The 16,125-nt window shown below is 46.4% G+C and overlaps 1 protein-coding gene across 1 annotated transcript in view; it reads left to right on the forward strand.

The window, feature by feature from the left end:
• LOC123376059 (calcium-activated chloride channel regulator 1-like) overlaps positions 1–16,125 on the forward strand; it is a 54,565-nt gene that overhangs the window by 17,860 nt on the left and 20,580 nt on the right. Inside the window, exons 7-12 of the mRNA XM_045027713.1 lie at positions 2,972–3,196; positions 4,100–4,277; positions 6,757–6,863; positions 10,948–11,178; positions 11,752–12,022; positions 13,265–13,429. Of these exons, the coding sequence (XP_044883648.1) occupies positions 2,972–3,196; positions 4,100–4,277; positions 6,757–6,863; positions 10,948–11,178; positions 11,752–12,022; positions 13,265–13,429 (1,177 nt within the window). The remainder of the gene's footprint in view (positions 1–2,971; positions 3,197–4,099; positions 4,278–6,756; positions 6,864–10,947; positions 11,179–11,751; positions 12,023–13,264; positions 13,430–16,125) is intronic.

Genomic DNA, 16,125 nt, shown 5'->3' on the forward strand with positions numbered 1-16,125 from the left:
AGTACGGCAGGGGTGTCCCCTCTCGGGTCAGCTGTACGCTCTGGCGATCGAGCCCTTCCTCTGTCTCCTCCGTCGGAGGTTGACGGGGTTGGTGCTCCGGGAGCCGGAGCTGCGGCTGGTCCTGTCGGCGTACGCCGACGATGTGCTCCTCGTGGTCCAGGACCCGGGCGACTTGGCGCGGGTGGAGGCTTGCCAGGCCATTTATTCGGCGGCCTCCTCCGCCCGGGTCAACTGGGTCAAGAGCTCTGGCCTGGTGGTAGGGGACGGGTGGCAGGCAAGCTCCCTCCCACGGACTACAAAATCATTGCGAAGGCCATCTCGATGCGGCTAGGGTCCGTGCTGGCGGACGTGGTCCACCCAGACCAGACCTACACCGTCCCGGGCCGCACCTTCTTTGATAATCTGTATCTGGTCCGGGACCTTCTGGAATTAGGGTGTAGGGATGGTCTGTCGTTCGCCCTCTTGTCCCTGGATCAGGAGAAGGCATTCGACAGGGTGGACCACGGGTATCTCCTGGGCACTCTGCAAGCGTTTGGCTTCGGACCCTAGTTTGTGGGTTTTCTCCAGGTGCTGTACGCTTCCACGGAGTGTCTGGTCAGGCTCAACTGGGCCCTGACCGAGCCAGTCAGCTTCGGGCGAGGAGTACGGCAGGGGTGTCCCCTCTCGGGTCAGCTGTACGCTCTGGCGATTGAGCCCTTCCTCTGTCTCCTCCGTCGGAGGCTGACGGGGTTGGTGCTCCGAGAGCCGGAGCTGCGGCTGGTCCTGTCAGCGTACGCCGACGATGTGCTCCTCGTGGTCCAGGACCCGGGCGACTTGGCGCGGGTGGAGGCTTGCCAGGCCATTTATTCGGCGGCCTCCTCCGCCCGGGTCAACTGGGTCAAGAGCTCTGGCCTGGTGGTAGGGGACGGGTGGCAGGCAAGCTCCCTCCCACCCGCGCTTCAGGCCATCCGGTGGAGCGCGGGTCCGCTGCTCTATCTTGGCATTTACCTTTCTGCCACGCATCCGTCTCCGCCGGAGAACTGGCATGGTTTAGAGGGCGGGGTGAGGGCGCGGCTCCAGAAATGGACAGGACTACTCCGGTGCCTCTCTCTCCGAGGGAGGGCGCTGGTGCTGAATCAACTAGTCCTGTCCATGCTCTGGTACCGGCTCAACACCCTGGTCCCGGGCCCGGATTTCCTGGCCAACCTCCGGACGGCGGTTCTGGAGTTCTTCTGGCCAGGAACGCACTGGGTCTCTGCAGGGGTCCTCCACCTGCCCCTGGAGGAGGGGGGGCAGGGCCTGAAGTGCCTGCGCACTCAGGTCCACGTCTTCTGCCTCCAGGCCCTGCAGAGGCTCCTGTATGGTGTGGGTAGTCCGGCGTGGAGCGTATTGGCACACGCCTTCCTCCGCCGCTTCCGAGGGCTCCGATACGACCAGCACCTCTTTTATCTCCATCCGAGAGGTCTTCCGCGAGACCTCTCCGGGCTGCCGGTCTTCTACCAAGACCTCCTCCGGACCTGGAAGCTCTTTTCAATGACCAGGTCCATGGCGGCCACCGTGGGGGTTGATCTCCTCGCGGAGCCCCTGCTACACAACCCCCAGCTCCGTGTGCAGGTGGCGGAGTCCCCCGCGGTGTGCCAGAGGCTGGTCTTGGCAGGGGTCACCAGGGTCGGAGACCTCCTGGACTACGACCGGGGAGACTGGCTGGATCCCCTGACGCTCGCTCAGCGCATGGGGCTCTCCAGCCCTCGTACTCCCCGGCGCATACTTCAGGAGGTGAAGGCCGCTTTACTGCCCGCTGCTCGGGCCTACCTCGACCGGGTCCTGCGAGAGGGCACGCCCCGCCCACCTTCCACCCTGGGCCCCATGGACCTTTTTATCGGGCCCTTACCCCGTGGACCCAATCGACCCCCTCGCCCTTTCACTGCGAGCCGGCTTCCCGATCTGCAGCCGGTTCTGTTTCAGACCGCACCAAGAAAACATATGTACACGCTCGTGCTCCACACTCTTCACTACCTCACCCTCGCGTCCCGCCCCGATACAAAATGGCGGGACCTCCTGCCACCTCTCAAGGGTGAGGAGCCCCGGTGGGCCAGCCTGTATTCTGCCCTGGTCCCGAGGCCCGCCGGGGATGTCAGCTGGCGGCTCCTTCACGGGGCCGTGAGCACGGGCGTGTACTTGGCGCGGTTTACCCTTGTCCCCGACACCTGCCCCTTTTGCGGCATGAAGGAGACCCTGGCGCATGTTTATTTAGAGTGCACCAGGTTGCAGCCCCTGTTCCGGCTCCTCTTGGCTCTCCTCTTGCGTTTTTGGTTGCACTTTTCCCCTCACCTGTTCATCTATGCACTCCCCATCCGTGGCCCCACAAAGTCGCGGGATCTCCTTGTCAACCTCCTCTTGGCCCTGGACAAACTAGCCATCTACAAAACCAGGGAGAGGAGGTTGGCTGATGGGATTTCCTGTGACTGTGGGGCCTATTTCCGCTCCTCTGTCCGTTCACGCATCCGGGCAGAGTTCCTCTGGGCAGCGTCCACTGGCTCCCTTGACGCCTTCGAGGAGCAGTGGGTGTTGTCCGGGGTTCTCTGCTCGGTGTCCCCATCAGGTTCCCTTCATTTAGTCCTCTGACCTCACTCCTGGTCCTGTTTTTTTCATTTGTTGTCCCCCGTAATTAGTTGGTATCCCAGACCTGTGGATCCTCCCCTTAGGCTGGGGGGAGTCCTTTAGCAGTGGGTGGGCTTCGCCCGCCCACTTCCTGGATGCCAAATAGGACCAGACTCCTGTATCCCACTGGTCTGGGTCTGTCACACCAGATATTGGGTAGTTGTCTAATTTTCCATATTTTCCCCCAAAATCTCTCATCTACTGTATGACAGGTACATTCCCATTTATCAGTACAAACTGAACAACATTAGTAATTGCTGTATTCTTGCTTTTTGCTATCTCTCTTGAAAAGCCTTGATAGTTCTAAGTACGTCCCTTTCTTCACCTGCAGTATGACCGCATTCAACATCTCTACCAAGCTGCAGAGATATTCCTGCTACAGATTATCGAAAAGGGTTCCTGGGTTGGAATTGTCACATTCAATTCTACAGCACAAATTATATGTCATCTACGACAAATAGTCAGTGAGGATGTACGCCAGAATCTTACCAAATACCTGCCTACAACACCTGAGGGAGCAACTAACATCTGCGAAGGAGTGCGCAAAGGATTTGAGGTGAAGGAGAACTTGGGGGGAATGTATCTTGGAATGCAGTGATAATGAAATGGAACTAGGAGGAGAATAGTGAGTAGGAGTAGGAAGGTGATATCGCCTCTATGTACAGCAGTACTGAGATCACTACTGGAATACTGTCTCTGGTTCTGGTGGCCACGTTTCAAAGAGGATGTTAGAGAAACTGGAAGGGGTTCAGAATAGAGCTACAAGAACAATTAAACGTTTGGAAAATTTGTTTTATAGTGAGAGACTTAGGAAGCTCAATCAAGTAAGTTCAATAGGAGCAGGTTCAGGGCCTAAGAAATTAACAAGGCCCTGCTTTGTTTTTACTAGCAACAAAATTAAGATTGCTTTGAAAAAATCTTACAAGAATGCTTTGCTGGAATCTCAAGGCATTGTGCAGAGGATCTAAATCATATAACTTCTCAAATTGAAAATCCAAATTTTGTTTATTTTAACATTGGTTTAAGCATGGTTTTATTCTGAAAAGGGGTTATGTAAAATGGCACCTTCATACTACATGATTTCTCAAGTCACTTTCCAGAATGGACATGGACAGGCTTCCACATGCCCTGTGCAAATGCTGTCATTGGCAGCAGGACCTGGAGTGGGGGCCGGCAGACACCCATTACTACTACTTGGAATGCTGTAAGGAGTGTGCTAGACACCTCTCCCCTGAACATCCTGCCCTGTACAGGCAGTGTAAATTAGACACTTTCAATTCAACTCTTGCCACATGACACAGCCTCCTACACCAGCACAATTCACACGTGTAAGGAAAAGATTTTGCTTTACACTTGCACTTTAAGAATTTCTCTTGATGTAGACACTGCCTGTGATAGAGCAGCTAACATTTACAATAAAGTCCTATTGCTAATACCTGAAATTTTCTTCTCAATTCAGGTGATTAAACAAAAATACTCTGATCTCGATGGTTCTGAAATTGTACTGCTGACAGATGGAGAGGATAGGGGTATGAACAGTTGCCTTACAGAGGTGAAAAACAGTGGATCGACCATTCACACCATTGCCTTGGGGTCAAGTGCTGCTCCAGAACTAGAACAATTTTCAAATATGACAGGTGAGTAACTTTCTAAACTAACTCAGCTTTTGACTTGCATACTTGAAGCATGAAATGTAAAACTAGAGTGGCTTACAGCTTGCAATATGAAAAGAAAGTAAACTTAGCCACCTAATTCCAGTCCTATTTACAGAATGCTTTTTTCACCTAAATAAACACAATAATATTGGGAGCAATTGTTTATCTTTATCTGTTCTTGCTTTAAAAAAACTGTATCCTGATAACACCCTGCTTAATAGTGAGGTTTGATAATTATATTACTGGGGGATGTTCCTCTAAACAAAAAGATAAGCTCGGTGTTTAAATGATTTAACATTTTATTTCTGATGTTTACACAGCAGTGATATGCAAACCTATTAATGTCCTAAATAGTTAAACAATGGCCAACTCACAAACAGTCACAGCTGGGGGGCTCTAGCTGAGGAGTCAGCAACCACAGTCAGCTCTGCTTTGAGTTGGAGCTGCACTGTTACTTTTAACTTCAGCCATTTTAAGGAAAGCCAGGTGGGTTCTGGGTGATGCTGCAGCACAGGACAACTACCAGGGGAATTCCATGCAGGGCCGGCTCCAGGCACCAGCCGAACAAGCTGGTGCCTGGGGCGGCAGATTCCAAGGGGCAGCATCCCGCCAAATCCTTTTTTTTTTTTTTTTTTTTTTTGCGCTTCCTTCCTCCGCCCTTGCAGGATTTTTTCTTTTGGTTTGCTGCTCCTGCCGCCCTGTAGGGGGCGGCAGCACAGAGGAGGGGAGCTGCTGGGAGCAGTGCCAGCTCTGCAGCAAGCCCAGCAAGCAGACCGCGTCCCTCCCTGCCTGCCCACCGGAGCGGCGCGGAGCCCTCCCGGCAGGCGGCACGGCAGGAGGGGCCGCATGGCGAGCGCCCCGCTTAAGGCAGCCCTGGTCACCCCCCTTCTCTCTCTCTCTCTCCCTCGCCCCCCCCTCAGCTGGGGTGCCCATTCCGCTGCCGGGGTCTGCAGGGCTGGGAGTCCCCACACTCCCGCCGCCCCGCAGGTATTTTTTTTGTTTTGTTTTTTCTTCCCTTCGCCGCTCCGGCTGGCCGGGCAGTTTGTTTCGCACCCACCCGCCCTTTGCTGCTCTGGCCGGCAGGTTTGTTTCACTCCCCCGCCCCACGCTTGCTGCTCCGGCCGGCAGGTTTGTTTCACACACCCCCCTGGCCCCTTTGCTGCTCAGGCCGGCAGGTTTGTTTCACACCCCTTCATTGCTCTGGCTGGCAGGTTTGTTTCACGCCCCCCCCCCCCCGCTTTGCTGCTCCGGCTGGCAGGTTTGTTTCAGGTCCTCCCCCCTTTCATTGCTCTGGCCAGTAGGTTTGTTTCACGCTCCCCCCTCCTTCATTGCTCCGACCGGCCAGCAGGTTGGTTTCCTGCGCCACCCTCCCCCGCCATTGCTGTTCAGGCTGGCTGGCAGGTTTGCTCCCCCACGCCCCTTCGCTGCTCCGGCCGAGCGGCAGGTTTGTCCCCCCCCCCCCTCCGCCCTTTGCTGCTCCGGCCCCCGCGCAGGTTTTTTTTTTTTTTTGCTTGGGGCGGCAAAAAAGCCAGAGCCTGCCCTGATTCCATGTGTTGATTTACAATGTAGCTTTACTCTGAATAGTGACTATGAATAAATTGCACCTTCTTAGTCAACAGAGATGCTCCTTTTGTGTATTCAGAGTCACGTCTGCTTGCTTCAGGGGCTTAAATAAGATCGTACTGCTTTTTACTCTTGTTAACACTGTACAGCCAACATGGCTGTGAGAGAACAAGCTGAATTCTGTTCTGGTTTGTGTACTATAACAGAATAGTTCACTAAGTTCTGATCACAGAATCTTTAGTGTTAAGTGACTGATTTGTGAGCCAGAAAGAACCCAGCTGATCTTTCAGAGCCCAGTCTCAGCGGGCAGGACTCACTGTTTGAAATAAATGGCCAGATTTCCAAAGACACTGAGCACCAGAAGTTCCCATTGGCATTATGGGGGCTCAGCACATATGAAAGAGGCCCAACATTATATTTGTAAACTAAGTAGATTTGATCTGAGTCACCGAGAAGCAATAATCTTGGAATTCCACCATGTCATTTTTACAGAGGTCTTTTTCAGAGTGGAATTGCACTTTATAGGTCCATGGCTCAGAGTCCAGACTTACCAAGAACAGCCAATGAGTGAGCATTGTACTTGATGAAGTGCTACAGATGACAATTCTTAGTCAGACCGAGTTAAGTGGAGTTAAAATGTGAACAGATGGGATCATTTCCCAGGTCAGACTTGCTTTCTGCAGGAACTTTCTGGGTGTTTGTATTAATTGATTCTCCACCACCCAGCAGTTCCTCCCTGCACTGCCCCATGAATAAAGGATAATAAATTAAATTTTGTTCCTTTATCAGGTTAACACTGTGCTCTATAGCAACAGCCAAACTAGCATACAGCAAATAACAAAAATCTACTGTTTTACAGTAAATGCCTATTCTGATTATTTTACCAATCACATTTCAGGAGGCTTAAAGTTTTATGCCACAGATAAACTTGATTCCAATGCCCTAATTGATGCATTCTGTGGAATTTCATCCAGAAGTGGAAATATTTGTGAACAGTCTATTCAGGTCTGAGTTTCAAATTTTGTTTGTTTTTTCACATTAATAATCAGTTACTGGTCAATTAAGAGTAATTGTAGTAGTCTGTAATCTTAATTATTGCACTGCCAGTGACTCATCTTAAAATATAAACTGATATTTGGAAATGGCAGTGGGATTTGTGTGTGTGTGTGTGTGTGTGTGTGTGTGCTCTGTTATTAACAATAAAATGAAACAGATAATGAAACAAAGAAAATTAAAATTTCTCACAATAAGCTATGCAAAGGGACTTATATAGCTAGAGGTAGGCAGAAATACCATAGTATGTGTGGTCACTCCTGTGTAGAATGCTGTAAATAAGTGATCTTGTTACTATATTAACATTATCAATAATGAGGAATCTATCTCAACTGCTTCTCTTCTACACAATAGGTAACTCTTTCATTCCCAGCTTTCCTGACACTTCTCATGATCTATTTCAACTCAGCGATGATTTCTTCAAATAACTGAGGCTAGTAGTACTGATTTATCTCCTCCTCCTATTTCTACAACAGCTCTTGGGTTGTGCTATCTATAACTTAACAACTCATCCCTCACTTTGTTAAATCTCTGCTATGGACCCACTTTTGCACTTTATCTGAATCATGCACAGCAACTAATATAGGTTTGGTAATGGACTACTTAGCTTCTCTGCAATTGTATAGTGGTCTTGACAAGAACTTAAGAATGGCTATACTGGGTCAGACCAATGGTCCATCTAGCTCAGTAACCTGTCTTCCAACAGTGGCGGGTGCCAGATGCTTCAGAGGGAATGAATAGAACTGGGCAATTTATCGACTGATTCATTGCCTGTCCTCCAGTCCCAGCTTCTGGCAGTCAGAGGGTTTGGGTTTTTTTGAGATGGGGCTACCAGAACTTCACACAGTGTTCAAGGTGTGGGCATATCATGGATTTATATAGCAGCATTATGATATTTACTTTCTTATTATCTATCCCTTTCCTAGTGATTCCTAACATTCATTTCACTTTTTTGACTGCTGCTGCACATTGAGTGGATGTTTTCGGAGAACTATTCACAATGATTCCAAGATCTTGAGTGGTAACAGCTAATTTAGACCCCATCATTTTGTATGTATAGTTGGGGTTTTCTTTTACAATGTGCATTACTTTGCATTTATCAGCACTGAATTTCATCTGCCATTTTGTTGCTCAATCACTCAATTTTGTGAGATCCCTTTGTAACTCTTTGCAGTCAGCTTTGTATCATCTGTAAACTTTGCCACCTCCCTGTTTTGCCCCCTTTTCCAGATCACTTATGAATAAGTTGAACAGCACTAGTCTAGTACAGATCCCTGGGGAATCCTGCTATTTACCTCTCTCCATTATGAAAACTCACTATTTATTCCTACCCTTTGTTTCCTGTCTTTTAACCAATTTCTGATCCAGGAGAGGAGCTTCCTTCTTATCCCATCACTGCTTACTTTGCTTAGGAGCCTTTAGTGAGGGACCTTGTCTAAGGCTTTCTGAAAGACCTCATACAGTATGGGCACTGGATCACTCTTGTCCACATTTGTTGACCTCCTAAAAGAATATTAATACAGTAGATTGGTGAGATGTGATTCCCCTTTACAGAAGCCATATTGACTCTTGCCCAACATATCACATTCATCTATTAGTCCGATAATTCTGATCTTTACTAGTTTCAACCAATTTGCCTGGTACTGGAGTTAGGCTTACTGCCCTGTAATTGCCAGCATCGCCTCTGGAGCTTTTAAAAAAACTTAGCATTACATTAGCTATCCACCAGTCATATGGTACAGAGGCTGATTTAAGCAATAGGTTACATACCACAGTTAGTAGTTCTGCAATTTCATATTTGAGTTCCTTAAGAACTCTTGGGTAAACACCATCTGGTCCCGGTGACTTATTACTGTTCAGTTTATCTATTTGTTCCAAAAACTCCTACACTGGCACCTCAGTCTGCGATAGTTCCTCAAATTTGTCACCTAAAAAGAATGGCTCAGGTGTGGGAAACTCCCTCACATCCTCTGCAGTGAAGATTGATGCAAATAATTCATTTATCTTCTCCACAAAGGTCTTGTTTTCCTTGAGTGCTCCTTTAGCACTTTGATCGTCCAATGGCTTCATTGATTGTTTGGCAGGCTTCCCGCCTCTGATGTACTCAAACAAAACAGCAAGAAGACCAAACAGAGCCATCATGACTAAACAGCAGAGGAAACAAATGTGGTTAGAAACAAAAAGACATGTTCTAAAAATTGGAAGTCAAATCCTAGTGAGGAAAATAGAACACAGCATACTCTTGCAAATCAAGTGCAGAAGTATAATTAGAGCAGCAAAGAATCCTGTGGAACCTTATAGACTAACAGACGTCTGTTAGTCTATAAGGTGCCACAGGATTCTTTGCTGCTTTAACAGATCCAGACTAACATGGCTACCCCTCTGATACTAAGTATAATTAGGAAAGCAAAAAAAGAGTGTGAAGAGCACCTAGCAAGAGAGACAAAAACTAACAGCATTTTTTTTATTTGAGGTATACACATCTTTTGAGCCTCTGTCTTAGTGTTTTTTAAGTTTGCATGCAATTTGAAGGCATTTCACTCCTCTGACTGTTCCTTTTAATTTCCATTTAACCTCCTCATTTTTGTTTAGTTCCCATTTTCAAAATTAAATGTTCCTGTGGTGGGTATCTTTGGTATTTTCCCCACTACAAGAATGTTAAATTTAATTACAGTGTTGGTGCTATTGCCAGGCGGTTCAGCTATAGTCACCTCTTCGACCAGATCCTGCGAACCACATAGGACTAATTAAAGGCATGTGTCTCCCTTTGTGGGTTCCTGGACTAGCTGCTACATAAAGAAATCATTAATGATATCTAGAAATTTTATATTTGCATCCCATCCTGAGGTGACACATTCACAGTCAATATGGGGATAGCTGAAATCCCCCATTATTATTAGGTTTCCTGTTTTTGTAGCTCCACTATTACATCTATACAGGAGAAAGAAAACAAAATGTTTCTTTATTTTCTGGGCTATTAACAGCTGCTATTAAAAGACAATTGATCTCACTTTCTAAGCACTTATATCAATCTCATCACTAGAGTACCATCTGAACACCTGACTCTCAAATGTCCATCCAGATGCTCTTTGAAATAATGTTTCAGTATCTAGTTTCCCGTTTTTATTCTAAACAGAAAGTACTTTTCTAATTGTAGTTTTTCTAATCCATAAAACAGAAGTGAGCAAATCTACTTGCAGCCTGGTAGTTCAATGGGCCACTATAAAACTCCTATTGGTAGCTTATCTGTACATTCTGGTGGCTCACATGTGCAACACCAATGTTGGTAAAGGAAATCTTGTTCCTCTTCTCTCTCATTGTGCTGTCCTTCTGGAAACAGGCTGAGAGCTGGGGAGGAAATGTAGCACTAATCTCCTGCACAGACGGCATTTGATAGCTAGGTGGATAGACCACAAAGAGCAGTGGAAGGAGACCATTGGTTACTATATTTTCACATTCGTAAGCAATTGTACTCTGCAAATGGGCATTACAGGAAATTTGTCAGGGCTTCATCATTCCACTCCCTGCAATGGCTAGTCCACATGGCCCTCGCCCTCCTGCTAGTTCCCCAGGTGTGGAGGCACAGTGCCTCCTTTGCACAACCCTGAGCTCTGCACAGAACAGCAGAGACCTGCTCAGGGTGGTGCCAGCATTAATCCTCCTCTGTCCCCTCTTCCAGCAGTGGGCCAGTTGTCCACCAGCCAGTCAAGGTGCCTTCTGAAGAAACATGGATTTGTTCTCCCCTTTAAGACAAAAATGAACCACTCTGAAATTACTAAGTATCAGAGGGGTAGCCATGTTAGTCTGGATCTGTAAAAGCAGCAAAGAGTCCTGTGGCACCTTATAGACTAACAGACGTATTGGAGCATGAGCTTTTGTGGGTGAATACCCACTTCGTCAGATGCATGATCATGTTCCAATACGTCTGTTAGTCTATAAGGTGCCACAGGACTCTTTGCTGTTTTTTCTGAAATGACTGGTATTTTAAGTGTTTATCTGCTAACTAGCCATAAATCATATTTTATTTGTCTAATAGCTTGAAAGTACAGCTCGGAGTGTCGCAGTCAAGCAGTGGATGAATGGTACAGTGATTGTAGATTTCACTGTGGGAAAAGACACCTTCTTTGTAGTTACATGGGATCGAAGCACATCTCCACCAGACATTTTACTGCGGGACCCAAAAGGAAAAGAATATAGAACGTCAAACTTCACAGTTAGTAATCTAAACCTCCGAACCGTTCGACTGAGAATAGCAGGCACTGCAGAGGTAAAGACTAAACTTTGTTTTATTATCCAGACATGTTAACATTTCATAGACTAAAATGCACCATCTCTTTTTAGAAATTATAAACACATATTCCTAATGAACGAATTTTATCCTTGGTGTAACTCTACTGACTAGCAATGGAAGTTGGTTGTCTAACTGTCATTTGTGCTGTTCCTAATTTTTTATTATGCTCTTCACACATCCCAAGTATACAGACTGCCAGACAAAACACTGAATTCAGGGGAAGTTAAGGGTGAGAGTACGTATCTATAATATACGGGTTCCAGTCCTTCCAAGAATGTGATATTTCTCAAACATCCACTACTAAAACTGAGCAAATTCAGACATAAGGTTAAATTTAAAAGAAACCAAACATTTGAGAGCACAAAGAATCATAAGTAAGGTACCCAAATTACCTCAGCTCTGGTCCTCTAGCAATACCCTAACTGCCATTTGTGCCTTGGAAAATCTCCCCTGAACTAAGGTGATAATTAACTAAGGGAAACACAAAGCTGCCCTTAGACTAATGAAGTCTTATATTATATTTTTATAGTCCATATATTTGACTTGCAGGTGGGGAATTGGTTATATATGATTCAAAATAACCACACAGAATCTCAAGTCATATCAATGATAGTAACCTCTCGACCAGCATCTTTGACTGACCCACCAGTGATTGTGAAAGCCCACGTGAATAAGGATACAAACAACTTCCCTAATCCAATGGTGATTTATGCAGAAGTTAGTCAAGGATTTTTGCCTGTTCTTTGTGCAACCGTGATGGCCACTGTTGAACAAGATACTGGATCTGCAGTGGAGCTCAAACTCCTTGATGATGGTTCCGGTAATCTGATAATTACTTTCCTTACATTTTTGTCTACCCATTTTGTGATATGTATTTTAGAATGTCTCTGCACTCTGCTTCCAAACTTATCACTAAGGGTTCAGTCATGCCTATGCCATGAGCACAGAACAAGAGGCAGCAAGTGGAGGGAGATGGTAACTCTGGTCTCCTCCACTGCTTCAGGATGAGAGTAAACTGCACTGGGTCTAAATTGGTGCAGCATGTATGCCCTGACATGCTGGTGCACTTACACTGTTGGGTGTATTAGGAAGGAGGAGAGAGAAAAACTGTGCCCAAGAAGAAGGGAGTGTCATGGTTGTACAAAGCCTTCTCCCTCTCCTGTGCTCTTACCTCTGATGCAAATAGCCAGCACAGGGAGAGAAAGGGGTCCATTGCCTTGTAGGTCTGATTCAACCATATTCATTGTTTGAACTTATGTATATTTTACATGGTGGTCTGCCCTGCAGAGGGGATGCAGGTGGCAGAACAGGAGAGCAAGAGTCTGTTTCTATAGTTTGTCACATGCTATATAGGCAGTATAGCTAGGTTAAAAATATCTCCTTCAAAAGTATGAACTACATAGATTATTATTTTCCTTTTCCAATCTACTGTGCCTACAGAGGTGATGTGATTCAAATGCACAGTTCTATTGTTCTCCAACTTCTCCATTATCTGAACCATGTCACGCAAACTGTAGACTCTCTCCTCCCCACATTCCAGCATTGCTTCAGTCTCAAAGTAGTTTAATCTGCAGACCACCAAGAAGGGCTCCACAGATCAGACCACTATGGAGAACTACTAAGAAGCAGTTGAGAACTACTGGCCTATTGGTTACTATTGGAAACAACAGTAAATACACAGTAACATGTTTTAATGCTACATTGATATCTCCAGTTAAATATGTAAAGAGCTCATGTCACCACAATGGGACCGATCCTGTTTTCACCTAAGTCTGTATCAAAGTCTGTATCAAAGCTCTTATTGATTTCAATAGAAGAAGGAGTAGGTGCTTCTTCTTGCATCCGAAGAAGTGAGTATTCACCCACGAAAGCTCATGCTGCAAAACGTCTGTTAGTCTATAAGGTGCCACAGGATTCTTTGCTGCTTTTACAGATCCAGACTAACACGGTTACCCCTCTGATACTAGGTGCTATGTGTTTATGAACTGAACTGCAAAAAAATGCCCTTGCTTAACAAAGGTACTTTGTCTGGATAGTTAATTATTACTATTTGTATGTCTAGGGGCTGATATTATGAAGAATGATGGAATCTATTCAAAGTACTTTACATCTTTCAAGGGAAACGGTAGATACAACTTAAAAGTGCATATCCAGGGGAGAAATCAGACTGTCAGACTTGGCTGCAGGCAGAGCCGAGCCTTGTATGTTCCAGGCTACATAGAAAATGGTAAGAACATTAATGAAGTAGAAAATTTTCTCTCTCTCTCTCTCTCTCTCTCTCTCTCCCTCTCTCTCTGCGTGTGTAAAAATATAGGTGAACGGGAGATCATTTAGCTTCACAAAAAGCTTTTTAACCTTAACATTTGTTACATGTATCTTTCCCACTATCGTTTATACTTTTAGAAAACAGTAGCTTGAACCACAGTATTTTTGCTATATATGAGCGCTGGGTATAGTACCACATTTTTTATATATTATATAGTATAATAATTAAGTGCTCTTTGGAACACGTGGGAGTTGCCAGAGATCCTGGCAGGGCCAGTGCAACCACTAGGCAGACTAGGCAGCCGCCTAGGGTGCCAAGATTTGGGGGCACTGCCGCCAATCAAGACACTGGCTGCAGATTGCAGACTGTAGGGAGGGAAGATGTATATAATCATAGAATATCAGGGTTGGAAGGGACCTCAGGAGGTTCTAGTTCAACCCCCTGCTCAAAGTAGGACCAATTCCTAACTAAATCATCCCAGCCAGGGCTTTGTCAAGCCTGACCTTAAAAACCTCTAAGGAAGGAGATTCCACCATCTCCCTAGGTAACCCATTGCAGGGCTTCATCACTCTCTGAGTGAAAAAGATTTTCCTAATATCCAACCTAAACCTCCCCCACTGCAACTTGAGACCATTACTCCTTGTTCTGTCATCGGGTACCACTGAGAACAGTCTAGATCCCATCCTCTTTGGAACCCCCTTTCAGATAGTTGAAAGCAGCTATCAAATCCCCCCTCATTCTTCTCTTCTGCAGACTAAACAATCCCAGTTCCCTCAGCCTCTCCTCTTAAGTTATGTGCTCCAGCCCCCTAATCATTTTTGTTGCCCTCCACTGGACTCTTTCCAATTTTTCCACATCCTTCTTGTAGTGTAGGGCCCAAAACTGGACACAATACTCCAGATGAGGCCTCACCAATGTCGAATAGAGGGGAATGATCACATCTCTCGATCTGCTGGCAATGCCCCTACTTATACAGCCCAAAATGGCATTAGCCTTCTTGGCAACAAGGGCACACTGTTGATTCATATCCAGCTTCTCGTCCACTGTAACCCCTAGGTCCTTTTCTGCAGAACTGCTTCCTAGCCATTCGGTCCCTAGTCTATAACAGTGAATGGGATTCTTCCGTCCTAAGTGCAGGACTCTGCACTTGTCCTTGTTGAACCTCATCAGGTTTCTTTTGGCCCAGTCCTCTAATTTGTCTAGGTCCCTCTGTATCCTATCCCTACCCTCCAGCATATCTACCACTCCTCCCAATTTAGTGTCATCTGCAAACTTGCTGAGAGTGCAGTCCATGCCATCCTCCAGATCATTAATGAAGATATTGAACAAAACCAGACCCAGGACCGACCTTTGGGGCACTCCACTTGAAACCGGCTGCCAACTAGACATGGAGCCGTTGATCACTACCCGTTGAGCCCGACAATCTAGCCAGCTTTCTATCCACCTTATAGTCCAATCATCCAGCCCATACTTCTTTAACTTGCTGGCAAGAATACTGTGGGAGACCATATCAAAAGCTTTGCTAAAGTCAAGGAATAACACATCCACAGCTTTCTCCTCATCCACAGACCCAGTTATCTCCTCATACAAGGCAATTAGGTTAGTCAGGCATGACTTGCCCTTGGTGAATCCATGCTGACTGTTCCTGATCACTTTCCTCTCCTCTAAGTGCTTCAGAATTGATTCCTTGAGGACCTGCTCCATGATTTTTCCAGGGACTGAGGTGAGGCTGACTGGCCTGTAGTTTCCTGGATCCTCCTTCTTCCCTTTTTTAAAGATGGGCACTACAGTAGCCTTTTTCCAGTCATCCGGGATCTCCCCTGTTCACCATGAGTTTTCAAAGATAATGGCCAATGGCTATGCAATCACATCCACCAACTCCTTTAGCACCCTCGGATGCAGCGCATCCGGCCCCATGGACTTGTGCTTGTCCAGTTTTTCTAAATAGTCCCGAACCACTTCTTTCTGCACAGAGGGCTGGTCACCTTCTCCCCATACTGTGCTGCCCAGTGCAGCAGTCTGGGAGCTGACCTTGTTTGTGAAGACAGAGGCAAAAAAATAATTGAGTACATTAGCTTTTTCCACATCCTCTATCACTAGGTTGCCTCCCTCATTCAGTAAGGGGCCCCCACACTTTCCTTGACTTTCTTCTTGTTGCTAACATACCTGACATACCTGAAGAAACCCTTCTTGTTACTCTTAACATCTCTTGCTAGCTGCAACTCCAAGTGTGATTTGGCCTTCCTGATTTCACTCCTGCATGCCTGAGCAATATTTTTATACTCCTCTCTGGTCATTTGTCCAATCTTCTTCTTGTAAGCTTCTTTTTTCCATTTAAGATCAGCAAGGATTTCACTGTTAAGCCAAGCTGGTCACCTGCCATATTTACTATTCTTCCTACACATCCGGATGTTTTTTTCCTGCAACCTCAATAAAGATTCTTTAAAATACAGCCAGCTCTCCTGGACTCCTTTTCCCCTCATGTTATTTTCCCAGGGTATCCTGCCCATCAACTCCCTGAGGGAGTCAGTCTGCTTTTCTGAAGTCCAGGGTCTGTATTCTGCTGCTCTCCTTTCTTCCTTGTGTCAGGATTCTGAACTCAACCATCTCATGGTCACTGCCTCCCAGGTTCCCATCCACTTTTGCTTTTCCTACTA

Source organism: Mauremys mutica, chromosome 8 (assembly GCF_020497125.1).
Source record: "Mauremys mutica isolate MM-2020 ecotype Southern chromosome 8, ASM2049712v1, whole genome shotgun sequence".
Taxonomy (NCBI): domain Eukaryota; kingdom Metazoa; phylum Chordata; order Testudines; family Geoemydidae; genus Mauremys; species Mauremys mutica.